This window comes from Salvelinus alpinus, chromosome 8 (assembly GCF_045679555.1).
Source record: "Salvelinus alpinus chromosome 8, SLU_Salpinus.1, whole genome shotgun sequence".
In the NCBI taxonomy this organism is placed as follows: domain Eukaryota; kingdom Metazoa; phylum Chordata; class Actinopteri; order Salmoniformes; family Salmonidae; genus Salvelinus; species Salvelinus alpinus.
The window spans coordinates 4,574,630-4,596,146 of record NC_092093.1 but is presented as its reverse complement, the minus strand read 5'-3'; the positions used below and the strand labels follow the sequence as shown (position 1 = coordinate 4,596,146).

At 50.8% G+C, this 21,517-nt stretch overlaps 1 protein-coding gene across 1 annotated transcript; it reads left to right on the top strand.

Annotated features, from left to right (window-relative positions):
- The first annotated feature begins 9,228 nt into the window (after window positions 1-9,228).
- LOC139583852 (uncharacterized) lies at window positions 9,229-10,968 on the top strand. The gene has a single exon (XM_071415398.1). The coding sequence runs from the start codon at window positions 9,229-9,231 to the stop codon at window positions 10,966-10,968; it is 1,740 nt and encodes a 579-aa protein (XP_071271499.1).
- Window positions 10,969-21,517: the final 10,549 nt, after the last annotated feature.

Genomic DNA, 21,517 nt, shown 5'->3' with positions numbered 1-21,517 from the left:
GAAGGGATTCTTCCTCTCCTCAGAGCAGGGGGGGGGGGGGCACTCCATCTACTGGAAGGGATTCTTCCTCTCCTCAGAGCAGGGGGGGGGGCACTCCATCACTGGAAGGGATTCTTCCTCTCCTCAGAGCGGGGGGGGTGGGGGCACTCCATCAACTGGAAGGGATTCTACCTCTCCTCAGGGGGGGGGGGGGGGGGGGCACTCCATCAACTGGAAGGGATTCTTCCTCTCCTCAGAGCGGGGGGGGGGGGGGGGGCACTCCATCAACTGGAAGGGATTCTTCCTCTCCTCAGAGCAGGGGGGGGGGGGCACTCCATCAACTGGAAGGGATTCTTCCTCTCCTCAGAGCGGGGGGGGGGGGGGCACTCCATCAACTGGAAGGGATTCTTCCTCTCCTCAGAGCAGGGGGGGGGGGGCACTCCATCAACTGGAAGGGATTCTTCCTCTCCTCAGAGCGGGGGGGGGGGGGCACTCCATCAACTGGAAGGGATTCTTCCTCTCCTCAGAGCAGGGGGGGGGGGGCACTCCATCAACTGGAAGGGATTCTTCCTCTCCTCAGAGCAGGGGGGGGGGCACTCCATCAACTGGAAGGGATTCTTCCTCTCCTCAGAGCAGGGGGGGGGGGGCACTCCATTTACTGGAAGGGATTCTTCCTCTCCTCAGAGCAGGGGGGGGGCACTCCATCAACTGGAAGGGATTCTTCCTCTCCTCAGAGCAGGGGGGGGGGGGGCACTCCATTTACTGGAAGGGATTCTTCCTCTCCTCAGTGCAGGGGGGGGGGGCACTCCATCAACTGGAAGGGATTCTTCCTCTCCTCAGAGCAGGGGGGGGGGGCACTCCATCAACTGGAAGGTATTCTTCCTCTCCTCAGAGCAGGGGGGGGGGGGCACTCCATTTACTGGAAGGGATTTTTCCTCTCCTCAGAGCAGGGGGGGGGCACTCCATCAACTGGAAGGGATTCTTCCTCTCCTCAGAGCAGGGGGGGGGGGGGGGCACTCCATCAACTGGAAGGGATTCTTCCTCTCCTCAGAGCAGGGGGGGGGGGGCACTCCATCAACTGGAAGGGATTCTTCCTGTCCTCAGAGCAGGGGGGGGGGGCACTCCATCAACTGGAAGGTATTCTTCCTCTCCTCAGAGCAGGGGGGGGGGGGGGCACTCCATCAACTGGAAGGTATTCTTCCTCTCCTCAGAGCAGGGGGGGGGGGGGGGGGCACTCCATTTACTGGAAGGGATTCTTCCTCTCCTCAGAGCAGGGGGGGGGGGGCACTCCATCAACTGGAAGGGATTCTTCCTCTCCTCAGAGCAGGGGGGGGGGGGGGGCACTCCATCAACTGGAAGGTATTCTTCCTCTCCTCAGAGCAGGGGGGGGGCACTCCATCAACTGGAAGGGATTCTTCCTCTCCTCAGAGCAGGGGGGGGGGGGGGGCACTCCATCAACTGGAAGGGATTCTTCCTCTCCTCAGAGCAGGGGGGGGGCACTCCATCTACTGGAAGGGATTCTTCCTCTCCTCAGAGCAGGGGGGGGGGCACTCCATCAACTGGAAGGGATTCTTCCTCTCCTCAGAGCAGGGGGGGGGGGGGCACTCCATCAACTGGAAGGTATTCTTCCTCTCCTCAGAGCAGGGGGGGGGGGGGGCACTCCATCAACTGGAAGGGATTCTTCCTCTCCTCAGAGCAGGGGGGGGGGCACTCCATCTACTGGAAGGGATTCTTCCTCTCCTCAGAGCAGGGGGGGGGCACTCCATCAACTGGAAGGGATTCTTCCTCTCCTCAGAGCAGGGGGGGGGGGGGGCACTCCATCAACTGGAAGGGATTCTTCCTCTCCTCAGAGCAGGGGGGGGGGCACTCCATCAACTGGAAGGGATTCTTCCTCTCCTCAGAGCGGGGGGGGGGGGGGGCACTCCATCAACTGGAAGGTATTCTTCCTCTCCTCAGAGCAGGGGGGGGGGGCACTCCATCTACTGGAAGGGATTCTTCCTCTCCTCAGAGCAGGGGGGGGGGGGGCACTCCATCTACTGGAAGGGATTCTTCCTCTCCTCAGAGCAGGGAGGGGGCACTCCATCTACTGGAAAGGATTCTTCCTCTCCTCAGAGCAGGGGGGGGGGGGGGGGGGCACTCCATCAACTGGAAGGGATTCTTCCTCTCCTCAGAGCGGGGGGGGGGGTGGCACTCCATCAACTGGAAGGGATTCTTCCTCTCCTCAGAGCAGGGGGGGGGGGGCACTCCATCAACTGGTAGGGATTCTTCCTCTCCTCAGAGCGGGGGGGGGGGGGGCACTCCATCAACTGGAAGGGATTCTTCCTCTCCTCAGAGCGGGGGGGGGGGGGGGGCACTCCATCAACTGGAAGGGATTCTTCCTCTCCTCAGAGCGGGGGGGGGGGGGGGGCACTCCATCAACTGGAAGGGATTCTTCCTCTCCTCAGAGCGGGGGGGGGGGGGGCACTCCATCAACTGGAAGGGATTCTTCCTCTCCTCAGAGCGGGGGGGGGGGCACTCCATCAACTGGAAGGGATTCTTCCTCTCCTCAGAGCAGGGGGGGGGGGGGGGCACTCCATCAACTGGAAGGTATTCTGCCTCTCCTCAGAGCAGGGGGGGGGGCACTCCATCAACTGGAAGGGATTCTTCCTCTCCTCAGAGCGGGGGGGGGGGGGCACTCCATCAACTGGGAGGGATTCTTCCTCTCCTCAGAGCAGGGGGGGGGGCACTCCATCAACTGGAAGGGATTCTTCCTCTCCTCAGAGCAGGGGGGGGGGGCACTCCATCAACTGGAAGGGATTCTTCCTCTCCTCAGAGCAGGGGGGGGGGGGGGGGCACTCCATCAACTGGAAGGGATTCTTCCTCTCCTCAGAGCAGGGGGGGGGGGGGCACTCCATCAACTGGAAGGGATTCTTCCTCTCCTCAGAGCAGGGGGGGGGGGCACTCCATCTGGAAGGGATTCTTCCTCTCCTCAGAGCAGGGGGGGGGGGGGGGCACTCCATCAACTGGAAGGGATTCTTCCTCTCCTCAGAGCAGGGGGGGGGGGGCACTCCATTTACTGGAAGGGATTCTTCCTCTCCTCAGAGCAGGGGGGGGGGGCACTCCATTTACTGGAAGGGATTCTTCCTCTCCTCAGAGCAGGGGGGGGGGGGCACTCCATCAACTGGAAGGGATTCTTCCTCTCCTCAGAGCAGGGGGGGGGGGGGGGCACTCCATCAACTGGAAGGGATTCTTCCTCTCCTCAGAGCAGGGGGGGGGGGGCACTCCATTTACTGGAAGGGATTCTTCCTCTCCTCAGAGCAGGGGGAGGGGGGGGGGGGCACTCCATCAACTGGAAGGGATTCTTCCTCTCCTCAGAGCAGGGGGGGGGGGGCACTCCATCAACTGGAAGGGATTCTTCCTCTCCTCAGAGCAGGGGGGGGGGGGCACTCCATCAACTGGAAGGGATTCTTCCTCTCCTCAGAGCAGGGGGGGGGGGGGGCACTCCATCAACTGGAAGGGATTCTTCCTCTCCTCAGAGCAGGGGGGGGGGGGGCACTCCATTCACTGGAAGGGATTCTTCCTCTCCTCAGAGCAGGGGGGGGGGGGCACTCCATTTACTGGAAGGGATTCTTCCTCTCCTCAGAGCAGGGGGGGGGGGCACTCCATCAACTGGAAGGGATTCTTCCTCTCCTCAGAGCAGGGGGGGGGGGCACTCCATCTACTGGAAGGGATTCTTCCTCTCCTCAGAGCAGGGGGGGGGGGGCACTCCATCAACTGGAAGGGATTCTTCCTCTCCTCAGAACAGGGGGGGGGGGGGGGCACTCCATCAACTGGAAGGGATTCTTCCTCTCCTCAGAGCAGGGGGGGGGGCACTCCATCAACTGGAAGGGATTCTTCCTCTCCTCAGAGCAGGGGGGGGGGGGGCACTCCATCTACTGGAAGGGATTCTTCCTCTCCTCAGAGCAGGGGGGGCACTCCATCTACTGGAAGGGATTCTTCCTCTCCTCAGAGCAGGGGGGGGCACTCCATCTACTGGAAGGGATTCTTCCTCTCCTCAGAGCAGGGGGGGGCACTCCATCAACTGGAAGGGATTCTTCCTCTCCTCAGAGCAGGGGGGGGGGGGGGCACTCCATCTACTGGAAGGGATTCTTCCTCTCCTCAGAGCAGGGGGGGGGCACTCCTTCAACTGGAAGGGATTCTTCCTCTCCTCAGAGCAGGGGGGGGGGGGGGCACTCCATCTACTGGAAGGGATTCTTCCTCTCCTCAGAGCAGGGGGGGGGGGGGGGGCACTCCATCTACTGGAAGGGATTCTTCCTCTCCTCAGAGCATGGGGGGGGGGGGGGGGCACTCCATCTACTGGAAGGGATTCTTCCTCTCCTCAGAGCATGGGGGGGGGGGGCACTCCATCTACTGGAAGGGATTCTTCCTCTCCTCAGAGCAGGGGGGGGGGGGGGCACTCCATCTACTGGAAGGGATTCTTCCTCTCCTCAGAGCAGGGGGGGGGGGCACTCCATCTACTGGAAGGGATTCTTCCTCTCCTCAGAGCATGGGGGGGGGGCACTCCATCTACTGGAAGGGATTCTTCCTCTCCTCAGAGCATGGGGGGGGGCACTCCATCAACTGGAAGGGATTCTTCCTCTCCTCAGAGCAGGGGGGGGGGGGCACTCCATCTACTGGAAGGGATTCTTCCTCTCCTCAGAGCAGGGGGGGGGCACTCCATCAACTGGAAGGGATTCTTCCTCTCCTCAGAGCAGGGGGGGGGGGGCACTCCATCAACTGGAAGGGATTCTTCCTCTCCTCAGAGCAGGGGGGGGGGGGGCACTCCATCTACTGGAAGGGATTCTTCCTCTCCTCAGAGCAGGGGGGGGGGGGGCACTCCATCAACTGGAAGGGATTCTTCCTCTCCTCAGAGCAGGGGGGGGGGGGGCACTCCATCAACTGGAAGGGATTCTTCCTCTCCTCAGAGCAGGGGGGGGGGGGGGGCACTCCATCTACTGGAAGGGATTCTTCCTCTCCTCAGAGCAGGGGGGGGGGGCACTCCATCAACTGGAAGGTATTCTTCCTCTCCTCAGAGCAGGGGGGGGCACTCCATCAGCTGGAAGGGATTCTTCCTCTCCTCAGAGCAGGGGGGGGGGGGGGGGCACTCCATCTACTGGAAGGGATTCTTCCTCTCCTCAGAGCAGGGGGGGGGGGGGGGCACTCCATCTACTGGAAGGGATTCTTCCTCTCCTCAGAGCAGGGGGGGGGGCACTCCATTTACTGGAAGGGATTCTTCCTCTCCTCAGAGCAGGGGGGGGTGGGCACTCCATCAACTGGAAGGGATTCTTCCTCTCCTCAGAACAGGGGGGGGGGGGGGGGGCACTCCATCAACTGGAAGGGATTCTTCCTCTCCTCAGAGCAGGGGGGGGGGGGCACTCCATCAACTGGAAGGGATTCTTCCTCTCCTCAGAGCAGGGGGGGGGGGGGCACTCCATCTACTGGAAGGGATTCTTCCTCTCCTCAGAGCAGGGGGGGGGGCACTCCATCTACTGGAAGGGATTCTTCCTCTCCTCAGAGCAGGGGGGGGCACTCCATCTACTGGAAGGGATTCTTCCTCTCCTCAGAGCAGGGGGGGGCACTCCATCAACTGGAAGGGATTCTTCCTCTCCTCAGAGCAGGGGGGGGGGGGGCACTCCATCTACTGGAAGGGATTCTTCCTCTCCTCAGAGCAGGGGGGGGCACTCCTTCAACTGGAAGGGATTCTTCCTCTCCTCAGAGCAGGGGGGGGGGGGGGCACTCCATCTACTGGAAGGGATTCTTCCTCTCCTCAGAGCAGGGGGGGGGGGGGGGCACTCCATCTACTGGAAGGGATTCTTCCTCTCCTCAGAGCATGGGGGGGGGGGGGGCACTCCATCTACTGGAAGGGATTCTTCCTCTCCTCAGAGCATGGGGGGGGGGGGGCACTCCATCTACTGGAAGGGATTCTTCCTCTCCTCAGAGCAGGGGGGGGGGGGGCACTCCATCTACTGGAAGGGATTCTTCCTCTCCTCAGAGCAGGGGGGGGGGGGCACTCCATCTACTGGAAGGGATTCTTCCTCTCCTCAGAGCATGGGGGGGGGGGCACTCCATCTACTGGAAGGGATTCTTCCTCTCCTCAGAGCATGGGGGGGGGGCACTCCATCAACTGGAAGGGATTCTTCCTCTCCTCAGAGCAGGGGGGGGGGGGGCACTCCATCTACTGGAAGGGATTCTTCCTCTCCTCAGAGCAGGGGGGGGGCACTCCATCAACTGGAAGGGATTCTTCCTCTCCTCAGAGCAGGGGGGGGGGGGGGGGCACTCCATCAACTGGAAGGGATTCTTCCTCTCCTCAGAGCAGGGGGGGGGGGGGGGCACTCCATCTACTGGAAGGGATTCTTCCTCTCCTCAGAGCAGGGGGGGGGGGGGGGCACTCCATCAACTGGAAGGGATTCTTCCTCTCCTCAGAGCAGGGGGGGGGGGGCACTCCATCAACTGGAAGGGATTCTTCCTCTCCTCAGAGCAGGGGGGGGGGGGGGGGGCACTCCATCTACTGGAAGGGATTCTTCCTCTCCTCAGAGCAGGGGGGGGGGGGCACTCCATCAACTGGAAGGTATTCTTCCTCTCCTCAGAGCAGGGGGGGGGCACTCCATCAGCTGGAAGGGATTCTTCCTCTCCTCAGAGCAGGGGGGGGGGGGGGGCACTCCATCTACTGGAAGGGATTCTTCCTCTCCTCAGAGCAGGGGGGGGGGGGGGGGGCACTCCATCAACTGGAAGGGATTCTTCCTCTCCTCAGAGCAGGGGGGGGGGGGCACTCCATCAACTGGAAGGGATTCTTCCTCTCCTCAGAGCAGGGGGGGGGGGCACTCCAACTGGAAGGGATTCTTCCTCTCCTCAGAGCAGGGGGGGGCTCTCCTTCAATTGGAAGGGATTTGTCCAGCTTGTTTAAGGCCTTATCTGCGCTAGTGAGTTCCATGCTTTGCTTTCCCTTCCCTACCCACAGCACTGCTGGGAAGCGGAGCTGAGATTTCATTTCCTCTTTTCTCCAGTGACTGTTTGATCGGAATCAATTCCTGGCAGATGTTGTTTTTTATTGCAGCCTAGCAGACAGATCCTGGACAAAAAATCGAATGGATTGGCTGTGGATTTTAATCTCCTTAAACGCCCTGTTCCTTCAGAATGTTGACTTTGGTCTGATAGTTCCACAGCTTGAAGATTACCATGCAAAAGGGGTATTTAGAGTTCCTCTGTTTCACGCCGATCTGATGGCTTCGTCCCAGATCCTCTGGTGATGCTTCCACTTCATGCTTCCACCTCTGAAATCAGTTTCGACCACACAGCTGGAAAGGTCTCCTTTTTCCTCGTCTTCCAGTAAGGACAATATTCTTATGTTGTTGTTTTCTTTGTCTCATTCTGTTTTCTTGCTTGTCCAATTCATCTTCCAAAGCTTTGCAGGTTTGTTTTCCAAAAGGTACATTTTGTTGTCTTGTTCGCTCAGGCGCGCGCGCCTTGTTGGTCCATGTCTATTGGACTGTCCCGTTCCGCCAACCATCTAGCTTAATAAACTGAATCAAAGATCAAAAGACCTCCGCATGGGGAAAGACCTTCGCTGCCTGCCACATCCAAAAGTTGTTTTTTAAAATGTGTCAGGTTGACTTAACCTAAAGCCGTTTTTATATCCCAATGCAAAGACAACCTTCGGGGGGGGGGGGGGGGGGGTTGGATGTGGCTGCAACCTTTCAAATATCTCTACCATATGGTGGATCTCAGCTCTGGGAGAGCTGATGGTGTACTAGATGGTGTACTAGATGGTGTACAAGATGGTGTACAAGATGGTGTACTAGATGGTGTACAAGATGGTGTACTAGATGGTGTACAAGATGGTGTACAAGATGGTGTACTAGATGGTGTACAAGATGGTGTACTAGATGGTGTACTAGATGGTGTACAAGATGGTGTACAAGATGGTGTACCATACCCCACCGTACATCACCGTATCCCACCGTACCCCACCATACCCCACCGTACTCCACCATACCCCACCGTACCCCACCGTACATCACCGTATCCCACCGTACCCCACCATACTCCACCATACTCCACCATACTCCACCGTACTCCACCATACTCCACCGTACCCCACCATACTCCACCGTACTCCACCATACCCCACCGTACCCCACCGTACATCACCGTATCCCGCCGTACCCCACCATACTCCACCGTACTCCACCATACTCCACCATACTCCACCGTACTCCGCCGTACTCCACCATACCCCACCATACCCCACCATACTCCACCATACTCCACCGTACTCCACCGTACCCCACCGTACTCCACCATACCCCACCGTACCCCACCGTACTCCACCATACCCGACCGTACTCCACCGTACTCCACCATACTGCACTATACCCCACCGTACCCCACCGTACCCCACCGTACTCCACCGTACTCCACCATACTCCACCATACCCCACCGTACCCCACCGTACTCCACCGTACTCCACCATACCCCACCATACCCCACCATACCCCACCGTACTCCACCATACTCCACCGTACCCCACCGTACCCCACCGTACCCCACCATACCCCACCGTACTCCACCATACCCCACCGTACTCCACCGTACTCCACCATACTGCACTATACCCCACCGTACTCCACCGTACTCCACCATACTGCACTATACTCCACCGTACCCCACCGTACATCAATTACATTTTTTTCTCTTCATATTTGCATATGTTGTAGCTTAGACGCTATTTTACATCATCTGAGGTGTTTGTGTTGTGTCCTTCATCGTTTGAGACGTAACATGCTCTTGAATACAGGTTGTCATGTTATTGTGGTACAACAAAAAACGGTTGGATGTTCACACAGAGAATTGTTGACTTGAATGGAAATATCTGTTGTTTTTAAATTATACCCGTCAATCCTCCAAAGGAAACTGATTGAAATCGTAGAAATATACTGTATATAGAATAGAATAGGCGTGATCATTTAAGTTGACATTCAACAGTGGGAGGACCGGCGACCATCTTTGTTGGTAGTAATTAGAAGTAAAACATTTAAATTCAACTTAAATTTCAATGGTGTATCAGCTTAAAATGCAGTGGTCTGAAGGGATAGGTCCATTCTATGAATTATATTTCTATGATTGAAATGACAACCACCCTGTATCCCCCCCCTTCCCCAATACAGGTGTAATTATTGGACTATAAATAGTTCCTTCCTGTATTATACTTATGCTAAAACATATGCTAAAACATGGAGTACCCCACCGTACTCCACCGTACCCCACCGTACCCCACCGTACTCCACCGTACTCCACCGTACTCCACCGTACCCCACTGTACCCCACCGTACCCCACCGTACAACCACCGTACCCCACCGTACCCCACCGTACCCCACCGTACAACCACCGTACCCCACCGTACTCCACCGTACCCCACCGTACCCCACCGTACCCCACCGTACTCCACCGTACTCCACCGTACCCCACCGTACAACCACCGTACCCCACCGTACCCCACCGTACCCCACCGTACCCCACCGTACTCCACCGTACCCCACCGTACAACCACCGTACCCCACCGTACTCCACCGTACCCCACCGTACTCCACCATACTCCACCATACTCCACCGTACCCCACCGTACCCCACCGTACCCCACCGTACCCCACCGTACTCCACCGTACTCCACCGTACTCCACCGTACCCCACCGTACTCCACCGTACCCCACCGTACTCCACCATACTCCACCATACTCCACCGTACCCCACCGTACTCCACCATACTCCACCATACTCCACCGTACCCCACCGTACTCCACCATACTCCACCATACTCCACCGTACCCCACCGTACTCCACCGTACTCCACCGTACCCCACCGTACCCCACCATACTCCACCATACTCCACCGTACCCCACCGTACTCCACCGTACTCCACCATACTCCACCGTACTCCACCGTACCCCACCGTACCCCACCATACCCCACCGTACCCACCATACCCCACCGTACTCCACCGTACCCCACCGTACCCCACCTACCCACCGTACTCCACCGTACCCCACCGTACTCCACCGTACCCCCTACCCACCGTACTCCACCATACTCCACCGTACTCCACCGTACCCCCCTACCCCACGTACTCCACCGTACCCACCTACCCCACGTACTCCACCATACTCCACCGTACCCCACCGTACTCCCCACCATACCCCCTACTCCACCGTACTCCACCGTACCCCACCGTACTCCACCGTACCCCACCGTACTCCACCGTACCCCACCGTACCCCACCTACCCCCGTACCCCACCCCACCGTACCCCACCGTACCCCACCATACCCCACCGTACTCCACCGTACCCCACCATACTCCACCGTACTCCACCGTACTCCACCGTACCCCACCATACTCCACCGTACCCCACCGTACTACCGTACCCCACCATACCCCACCATACTCCACCGTACCCCACCGTACCCCACCATACTCCACCGTACCCCACCATACCCCACCGTACCCCACCGTACCCCACCATACCCCACCGTACCCCACCCCCACCATACCCCACCGTACCCCACCATACCCCACCATACCCCACCATACCCCACCATACCCCACCGTACTCCACCATACTCCACCGTACCCCACCGTACTCCACCATACCCCACCGTACTCCACCGTACCCCACCGTACTCCACCGTACCCCACCGTACTCCACCATACCCCACTGTACTCCACCGTACCCCACCGTACCCCACCGTACCCCACCGTACCCCACCGTACTCCACCGTACTCCACCATACTCCACCATACTCCACCGTACCCCACCGTACTCCACCGTACTCCACCGTACCCCACCGTACCCCACCGTACCCCACCGTACCCCACCGTACTCCACCGTACTCCACCATACTCCACCGTACTCCACCATACTCCACCATACTCCACCGTACTCCACCGTACCCCACCATACCCCACCATACTATGAAACATCCATGTCTTTATCACTGGAAAAGATCAACAGTTGAGATTGATATGTATCTAAAAGGTTACAAACAGGGTTATCAAACTATTTTATAATTTCCAGAAACAAATGTTTTTTTTAAAATATAAAACCTTTAACATCAATTACATTTTTTTCTCTTCATATTTGCATATGTTGTAGCTTAGACGCTATTTTACACCATCTGAGGTGTTTGTGTTGTGTCCTTCATCGTTTGAGACGTAACATGCTCTTGAATACAGGTTGTCATGTTATTGTGGTACAACAAAAAACGGTTGGATGTTCACACAGAGAATTGTTGACTTGAATGGAAATATCTGTTGTTTTTAAATTATACCCGTCAATCCTCCAAAGGAAACTGATTGAAATCGTAGAAATATACTGTATATAGAATAGAATAGGCGTGATCATTTAAGTTGACATTCAACAGTGGGAGGACCGGCGGCCATCTTTGTTGGTAGTAATTAGAAGTAAAACATTTAAATTCAACTTAAATTTCAATGGTGTATCAGCTTAAAATGCAGTGGTCTGAAGGGATAGGTCCATTCTATGAATTATATTTCTATGATTGAAATGACACCCACCCTGTATCCCCCCCCCTTCCCCAATACAGGTGTAATTATTGGACTATAAATAGTTCCTTCCTGTATTATACTTATGCAAAAAAAAAAAAAATTGTATTCTACTGCTAATTTACTTTGTGTTCGTAATCTTATCTTGTATTATTTCTTGTTGTTGTGGTCGAGAAGGAACCTGCCAGTAAGCATTTTTGTTGGACAATGTATACCATCCGTATCCCGTAGATACGACTAATAACACTTGAAACATATCCTACCCTCTAACCTCTATTCCAGTAAAGGCACTCCCTTTCCTCTTGTCTTGCTCTCCTTCCCTCTCTTTCCCTTTCTCTCTCTTAGTGTGTTCACTCTCTTTCTCCTCCTCCTCCTCCTTCTTCTCCATTTCCTCCACCTCTCTGGTTACCATCTTTTCGTTACCTTGTTTTCCCCCTTTGTCTCTTCCCCCATGTCTTCTCCCAGTATTTCACCACTCCGCCACAGTGTGTCCATTACATATATTCACCAGGAGGGGGCAGTATAGTTCATGTGGAATGATAGAGCGGTTGTCTGATGCGCAGCTCTGCGTTTTGAAACCACTGAATCGGATGAATGGACGAACCCACTAAACTATGTCCCAAATGACATCCTATTCTCTATTTAGTGCACTACCTATGACCAGAACCTGTCAAATCTTACTTCACTCTGAGGCATAACATTTAAAAACTATATGTTTACAGAAATGTTCACAAACAACACCCAACCAACACCACCATGTGTCCTGTTGTGTACCAGCTAGATCGCGAACGAGTCGGCTCTAAGAGCCGGCTCTTGTAGGTGAACGTTGGGAGCCGGCTCGCATATCAAAAGAGCCGAATCTATTTATAAAAATATTTTTTAAATTAAGATATTAATAATCAAAAGATTTAAATGAATAGAATTAACTAATTCAACGAACTAATGGATGCTGTTTGACGAGAGAGCAACTGGGGATGCAGCACGAAGGAATCCCTCAGCAGATGCCATAATGGAGGTCCGATCCTATTTGGAGGAGCCCCTCAGATCCTCTGAGCTGGTGGAAGAACAAGGCCTCTGTCTACCCACGGCTTACTAAAGTCATGACAGGGAGACTCTGCATCGTGGCCACATCCGTTCCCTCTGACAGGGTCTTCTCGAAAAACGGGACAAATAATTACTGAGAGAAGAAACCGCATCAGCCCGTCGAAAGTGAGGCAGCTTGCATTTCTGAATGCAAATCTCTCATAAAAGCAAAATATGGTCAGTATTACTGTGTGCTGTTGGTTATAACATGGCAATAAAGAAGAGAGAGAAAAGAGGGACCAGTCTTCTCTCAGTCCACCTGTCTGTTAAAGGACGTGGTTATTAGCTGGGTCATAAAGCCTCTTCTACATTTACATTTACATTTAAGTCATTTAGCAGACGCTCTTATCCAGAGCGACTCTTCTCTGTCCACCTGTCTGTCTGTTAAAGGACGTGGTTATTAGCTGGGTCATAAAGCCTCTTCTCAGTCCACCTCTTAAGGATCGGACCCTTTTCTTCAATTTTCGCCTAAAATGACATACCCAAATCTAACTGCCTGTAGCTCAGGCCCTGAAGCAAGGATATGCATGTTCTTGATACCATTTGAAAGGAAACACTTTGAAGTTTGTGGAAATGTGAAAGGAATGTAGGAGAATATAACACATTAGATCTGGTAAAAGATAATACAAAGAAAAGAAACAATGTTTTTTTGTATTTTTTTTGTACCATCATCTTTGAAATGCAAGAGAAAGGCCATAATGTATTATTCCATCCCAGGTGCAATTTAGAGTTTGGCCACTAGATGGCAGCAGTGTATCTGCAACGTTTCAGACTGATCCAAAGAACCATTGCATTTCTGTTCAAAATTTTGTATCAATACTGCCCAAATGTGCCTAATTTGTTTATTAATAACTTTTCATGTTCAAAACTGTGCACTCTCCTCAAACAATAGCATGGTACTCTTTCACTTTAATAGCTACTGTAAATTAGACAGTGCAGTCAGATTAACAAGAATTTAAGCTTTCTGCCAATATCAGATATGTCTATGTCCTGGGAAATGTTCTTGTTTCTTACAACCTCATGCTAATCACATTAGCCTACGTTAGCTCAACCGCCACGCAGGGGGGACACACCGAACCTGAAGAAGTTGTTTAATGGACGGGGTTATTAGCCGGGTCATAAAAGACCCATTCCTAAACCGTCTGAATCCAGTTCCGCTCCTGAATCTGCGGCTTTAGAAAACACTGAGTGTAAAATCAGTTGAATGATTTGTTTTAACAAGTCAAGTTGTTCTACCATCTGTGCCAAAAAGCCAAAGTCTTTGAAGGAGTCAGAACTCTCGCGTATCCCGTGTGTATAATTCCGGAACAAAATTGACAGAACCCTCATTTTCAATGACAAAATGAAAAGAGACTATGTTGCTAGCGAATATGACAGCTACTTAGTGCCGGGTTAAATATTATTGGGAAAAATGTGCCATCTGAAGTGGCCAGCTACTGTACCTCCTTATTGTATGGTACATTCCATCCACACCGTATCCCCCTAAAGACCCACTAAGACAGGACCGTGTATAATCAGAATATATATTCCAGTGGCGGTTGGTGTCGTTTAAGATTAGGGAGGACGTTTTTATTTATTTATGAGCACGGCCTTATTTCTATTACAGCCTATTGGGATGTCTGTCATTCATATTCACCCAGTTCAATGTAACAGTGATAGGTTTAGGTTACTGTCATTCACATTCCATTCACCCAGTTCAATGTAACAGTGATAGGTTTAGGTTACTGTCATTCATATTCACCCAGTTCAATGTAACAGTGATAGGTTTAGGTTACTACATGATACTAGAATGTTCCTTATACCCATCATGAGGTTGCTACAACCTAGCCTATGAATGAAAGTTTATAATGTAGGTGCAGACAGGTGGAAAGAAAAATTTGAGGTAACAGACAGTGACACATGGACAGACAGTGACACATTCAATACCGCCTTGCCCAGTCTTGCATGTGTTCTAGCTGATCTAGGGTGTAATAACTAGTCCAACATTTGCAAACAAGAGTTTCTATTGGACAAATTCAGGTATGTTTATCCCTGTTTCGTTCTGTTTGCTTCCGTTTAAGAAAGTTTTTTCGAAAGTATTGGCGGAATGAATACACCCCTGATCAGTGAAACACAGTTCACTTTCATAGCAGCCACGTTGTATTCCTTCTCACTGTCTATCTATCTGTTTCTCTCTCTCTCTCTCTCTCTCTCTCTCTCTCTCTCTCTCTCTCTCTCTCTCTCTCTCTCTCTCTCTCTCTCTCTCTCTCTCTCTCTCTCTCTCTCTCTCTCTCTGTGGTAACCAGTGATATAGCGGTAAAATTGGTGGGTAAACGGTGATCACCACCATTCTACACTATGTCCTTGTCCAGAAATAACCTCAAAATAAAACATTTCTCGACAGGGAATGGGAGGAAAGAGAGGGAGGGAGGGAGGGAGGGATGGGGAGAGAGAGAGGGAGGGAGGGAGAGAGAGAGAAAGACTAAGAAACAAGAGTTTCTCTAAAGCCCACCGCCCCTCCCCCATCCAGTCTGCATACATCTATATTTATATGTATAGATAAAGGTAACTGCCACAAAAAATAAAGGAAACACCAACAGTGACTTAATACCACGAGCCAGAACACCGTCAATGCACCTCAGCATGGATTCTACAAGTGTCTGAAACTCTATTGGAGGGATTCAGCACCATTCTTCCCCGAGAAATTCCACCATTTGGTGTTTTGTGGTGGAAAACGCTGTCTCAGACGCGGCTCCAGAATCTACAATAATAATCTACAAACAAGTGTTCAATTGGGTTGAGATCTGTTGACTGAGACGGCCATGGCATATGGTTTACATGCTCATCAAACCGTTCAGTGACCACTCGTACCCTGTGGGTGGGGGCATAGCCATGGTAGCCAAAATAACGGCCTGCCCAGCATTTTTATAGATGACCCTAAGCATGATGGGATGTTAATTTCTTAATTAACTCAGGAACCACACCTATTTGGAAGCACCTACATTCAATAAACTTTATATTCCTCATTTACTCAAGTGTTTCCATTATTTTGGCAGTTACCTGTATGTTCCTCATGCTATAACCCCCTAGTCACCTGCCTGTACAGCCAGCAGCTACCAAACCTGTGTAACCTTAGTAACCACACCAGCCCACATGTTTTAAAACAAATAGACACACACACACACACACACACACACACACACACACACACACACACACACACACACACACACACACACACACACACACACACACACACACACACACACACACACACACACACATACACCAGATTATGAATGAGGTTCTTATTGCTGGATGTAAGGAGACTCTATAGCACTAGTCTGAGTAACCATGGCAACACGTGCCAGTAGCTGCATTATGTACACACACTGACTGAACGAAATACCATTTTACACACACACACACACACACACACACACACACACACACACACACACACACACACACACACACACACACACACACACACACACACACACACACACACACACAGTGATCAAAGACTAGTAGCCATGGTCACACACTGACCACTTTACAATGTAGATTTAGTTGTGAACAAAATGTTTAATATGATTTATGAAATCATTGCGATGTCGATTACACTAACTTATGATTTATTACATTACAAGAATCGGGAGAATTTAAGAATTAAATGTTGAACAAATAAAACATATTTTATATCTTTGTTGAAATTAAACTCTGTATCTCCAAAACGAAAACTACCATTTAACTATTAACCAACGTATAATTAGGAAACTTCACAAGCTATTTAGAATAAATGTTATTGGCCTATGAGAGTCATGAAATGTCCAGAGTGAATTGAGGTGAGTTACTGCATTCAATACATGTTTTTTAAAAAAGGCAAAAAATTCAGTTATCTGGTTATGTTGTTATTGTTATTATTATTGGGGGGGGGGGGGGGAGATCAGCTTCAGGATGCTGGCCTTCTAGGCACAGTTCCTCTGTCCAGTGTGCAGTTTGAGAAACAGACGCCTCACAAGTCCTCAACTGGCAGCTTCATTAAATAGTACCCGCAAAACACCAGTCTCAACATCAACAGTGAAGAGGCGACTCCGGGATGCTGGCCTTCTATGCAGAGTTCCTCTGTCCAGTGTCTGTGTTCTTTTGCCCATCTTAATCTTTTCTTTTTATTGGCCAGTCTGAGATATGGCTTTTTCTTTGGGACTCTGCCTAGAAGGCCAGTTGACAACTGAAGCAAACTATTATTATCAGGCTGCTGAACAGCGAGACAGAACATGGTCAGATAGTAGTTATTATCAGGCTGCTGAACAGTGGGACAGAACATGGTCAGACAGTAGTTATTATCAGACTGTGTCACGTTCCTGACCTTATTTCCTTTGTTTTGTCTTTGTTTAGTATGGTCAGGGCGTGAGTTGGGGTGGGCATTCTATGTTATTTGTTTCTATGTTTAGGGTTGTTAACTAGCCTGATATGGTTCTCAATCAGGGGCAGGTGTTTTACGTTTCCTCTGATTGAGAACCATATTTAGGTAGGCTGTTCTCACTGTTTGTTTGTGGGTGATTATTCCTGTGTCAGTGTTTGTACCACACGGGACTGTTTCGTTTCGTTCGTTCGTGTGTTCCTTCCTGTTCGTGCGTTCATGTTATTTGTTCTCAAGTTCAGGTCTGTTCACGTCGTTTGTTATTTTGTAGTTTGTTCAAGTGTTTTTCGTCTTCGTTTAAATAAACATGATTATGTCTTCACAATACGCTGCATTTTGGTCCGATCCTTGCTCCTCCTCAGACGAGGAGGAAAACGACCGTTACAGACTGCTGAACAGTGGGACAGAACACGTTCAGACAGTAGTTATTATCAGACTGCTGAACAGCGAGACAGAGGATAGATGTAGACCTAATACACGGTCAGACAGTAGACAGCATTAACTTTCCAGTGTTTTCCGTACGGCATGTTGTAAAGCGGATTGTTTTGGTGTATTTGTATGCAGACTTCACAAAATGAATTTCCATGTAAATGGACAATACTTTTTTAATTTATTAACTCGGCAAGTCGGTTAAGAACAAATTCTTACAATGACGACCTAGGAACAGTGGGTTAACTGCCTTCAGGGGCAGAACGACAGATTTTTGGGGTGGTCTCTCTACACTCAGTGGCCAGTATATTAGGTACACCCATCTAGAACCGGGTTCAACCCCCCCCCCCCCCTTTTTGCCCGTGTGGCTCAGTTAATGCCAGGGTTGTGGGTTCAATTCCCACGGGGGACCAGAATGAAAATGTATGGTCTCACTAACTGTAAGTCGCTCTGGATAAGAGTGTCTGCTAAATTACTGAAATACAATTTTAGAAAATGAACAGTTTGAATTCTTCAGCGCATAGAAACGTTGCCCAATTAGTATCAAGGGACATGACATGTGACAGGAACACATTCCCCACACCGTTACACCACCAGCCTGTATCGTTGACACCAGGCAGGATGGGGCCATGGACTCGTGCTGTTTACGCCAAATCCTGACGCAACAGTGCCCACTGGAGCTTCTTCTTCTTGTTTTTAGATGATAGGAGTGGAACCCCGGTGTGGTTCGTCTGCTGCAATAGCCAATCCGTGACAAGGTCCGACGAGTTGTGCGTTCCGAGATGCCGTTCTGTACACCACTGTTGTACTGCGGCATTATTTGTCTGTTTGTAGCCGGGCCTGTTAGCTTGCACGATTCTTCTCCTTCTCCTTCGACCTCTCTCATCAACGAGCTGTTTTCACAGGGCTGAAGCTGACTGGATGTTTTGTGTTTGTCACACCGTTCTCTCGGTAAACCCTAGACCCGGGAAAAGCCCAAAGAAGCCGGACGTTTCTGAGTTAGCAATTTGTCTTCCCAAATGTTTAGAGGGCTTAAAAAAAAAAATGTTGGGACAATATTCAATATTTTCACTTCTGTCTCAACACACACACACACACACACACACACACACACACACACACACACACACACACACACACACACACACACACACACACACACACACACACACACACACACACACACACACACACACACACACACACACACACACACACACACACACAAACACACAATGCCTTTTTCTTGAACAAGAGGACACAGTTAGACGATCACCTCCTACCTCAATTAGCCCAGCCTGGTCCCAGACCTGTCTGTGCTTTCGACTACTCCGTTTTCCACAGGGAGAGAGCAGAAACAGGCCCAGTTAGCCTAATTCTGACCACAGATTAGTTGACTAATAAATAGTCATTACTGTATAATAAAAGACAAATCAAGTTGCTTCAGAACATGAATCTCAAAGCCCACAAGGCATTGCTTTCCCCCAACCTTCTCCCACCTCCTCCCCTCCTCACCAAGACCTCTTGCCTACCTCCCTACTACTGTACCACTGGCACACAGTATTTAGGACAGGGGGAGGGGGGGAGACTTGTGGCTTCATGTGAGGCAGTGGGCTGCCTCAGTCAATATGCTAGTGTGACAGAACACTCCATTGCTGGGAGGAGGCTCTCTCCAGTCGGTAGCATCAGGTGGGAGTGATCTCAGCTCTCCACTGGCACCAGCCACCTCTCCCAGCTAGCGCATAACGTTCTGAGAACCATATATTTCTTAGAGCTTGGTGAGAGCGGGGGTTGTCCTATGGTTATTTTGTATACAACCTTCCCACAACTTTCTGGGAATGGTGCAGGATAGTTGCTTTGGAACAATCTCAGCACATTTTAAGGAACTTGACAGAATTTTTTTATTTTCTTGGTATTTCATTGCTTTAACAGAACGTTTCCTAAAAGTTCAAACATGGTTACATTTAGTTAAAATGTTGGTAATGTTTTAGGAACGTTCTCCAACTGGTTTGACATTGGGAATGTTCTCAAATAGTTCACTCTCATCTCACTCTGGCACTCCAGATTGAATTTACGAACACACCCCAAGTCATGTTCTTAGAACATTAGGAAAACGTTCCATAAAAACCACGAGAAAATATTAATAACGTTCACAGAACATTCTAAGAATGTTATTTAAAAACATATACATTCCTTTCTCAGAGTCAACAAAACTCTCTCTGGCCTCTATCTTCAAACATGGCATGCTCGCTCCATCCTGGTGTCACAGTGGACTAATTCCATGGATAGAGAACAGAAGATTGAAGATTTTAAACTCACTGATGCCGTGCCATAATAAAAAAGTAATGTGTTTGCATGATTAATGCCAAGCAAATTCATTTCCTTGTGTCCTATCTGTCCTTGGAGTTAAAAACAGTTACCCTAAGTTAGCAGTGTTATTAAAAGTATTATTGAAACATTTAGTAAAAGTTTTAAGAAAGTTATTATAAAATCTCCAAATAACCAATACTTTTCATTAACAAAATAATTAATAAAACCTCCCAGTAAAACTTTCAGGGATCCATAGTAAAACATTCTCAGAACCTCCCTGGAACCATAGTAAAACGTTCTCAGAACCTCCCTGGAACCATAGTAAAACGTTCTCAGAACCTCCCTGGAACCATAGTAAAACGTTCTCAGAACCTCCCTGGAACCATAGTAAAACGTTCTCAGAACCTCTCTGGAACCATAGTAAAACGTTCTCAGAACCTCCCTGGAACCATAGTAAAACGTTCTCAGAACCTCTCTGGAACCATAGTAAAACATTCTCAGAACCTCTCTGGAACCATAGTAAAACGTTCTCAGAACCTCCCATCGACCAAAAAAATCAAGTTCCCAGAACAGGCAAAATGTTCACTTCTGTTCGCAGAAAGTTCCAAAAACATTCTGTTTAACCAGTCAGGAAACGTATGGCTAGATTTCCCAGAACCAATGGGAAACCAAAATCGGACGTTCCAGCAACTGGTAGATAGACTTGGTTTCCTCTATCGTAGTCGCTCCTCTTTCACCACAGCTGACGATCTAACCCTGATTCAGATGACCATCCTAACCATGCTAGATTACGGAGACGTAATTTATAACTGTGTTAACAAACCTCCAAACGAGCGTCAACGCCATATGACACTCCTTCCGTGGCCTCCAACTACTCTTAAATGCAAGTAAAACTAAATGCATGCTCTAAAACTAAATGCATGCGGGCGGGCGATCGCTGCCCGCACCCGCCCTCCCGCCCGCCCGACTAGTATCACTACTCTGGATGGTTCTGACTTAGAATATGTGGACAACTATAAATACCTAGGTGTCTGGCTAGACTGTAAACTCTCCTTCCGGACTCACATTAAGCATTTCCAATCCAAAGTTACATCTAGAATCGGCTTCCTATTTCGCAAACAAAGCCTCCTTCACTCATGCTGCCAAACATACCCCCGTAAAACCTACCATCCTACCGATCCTTGACTTCGACAATGTAATTTACAAAATAGCCTCCAACACTCTCCTCAGCAAATTGGATGCAGTCTATCACAGTGCCATCCGTTTTGTCACCAAAGCCCCATATACTACCCACCACTGCGACCTGTATGCTCTCGGTGGCTAGTCATCGCTACATATTCGTCGCCAAACCCACTGGCTCCAGGTCATCTATAAGTCTTTGCTAGGTATAGCTCCGCCTTATCTCAGCTCACTGGTCACGATAGCAACACCCACCCGCAGCACGCGCTCCAGCAGGTATATTTCACTGGTCATCCCCAAAACCAACACCCATTTGGCCAACTTTCCTTCCAGTTCTCTGCTGCCAATGACTGGAACGAATTGCAAAAATCACTGAAGTTGGAGACTTATATCTCCCTCACTAACTTTAAGCGTCAGGTGTGAGAGCAGCTTACCGATCGCTGCAGCTGTACACAGCCCATCTGTAAATAGTCCATCCATCCAACCAACTACCTACCTCATCCCCATATTTGTTTTTCTGCTCTTTTGCACACCAGTATTTCTACTTGCACATCCT

Bases quoted from the DNA above. Each gene is read 5' to 3' on its own strand.
- LOC139583852 (XM_071415398.1), top strand. From the start codon at position 9,229: ATGGAGTACCCCACCGTACTCCACCGTACCCCACCGTACCCCACCGTA.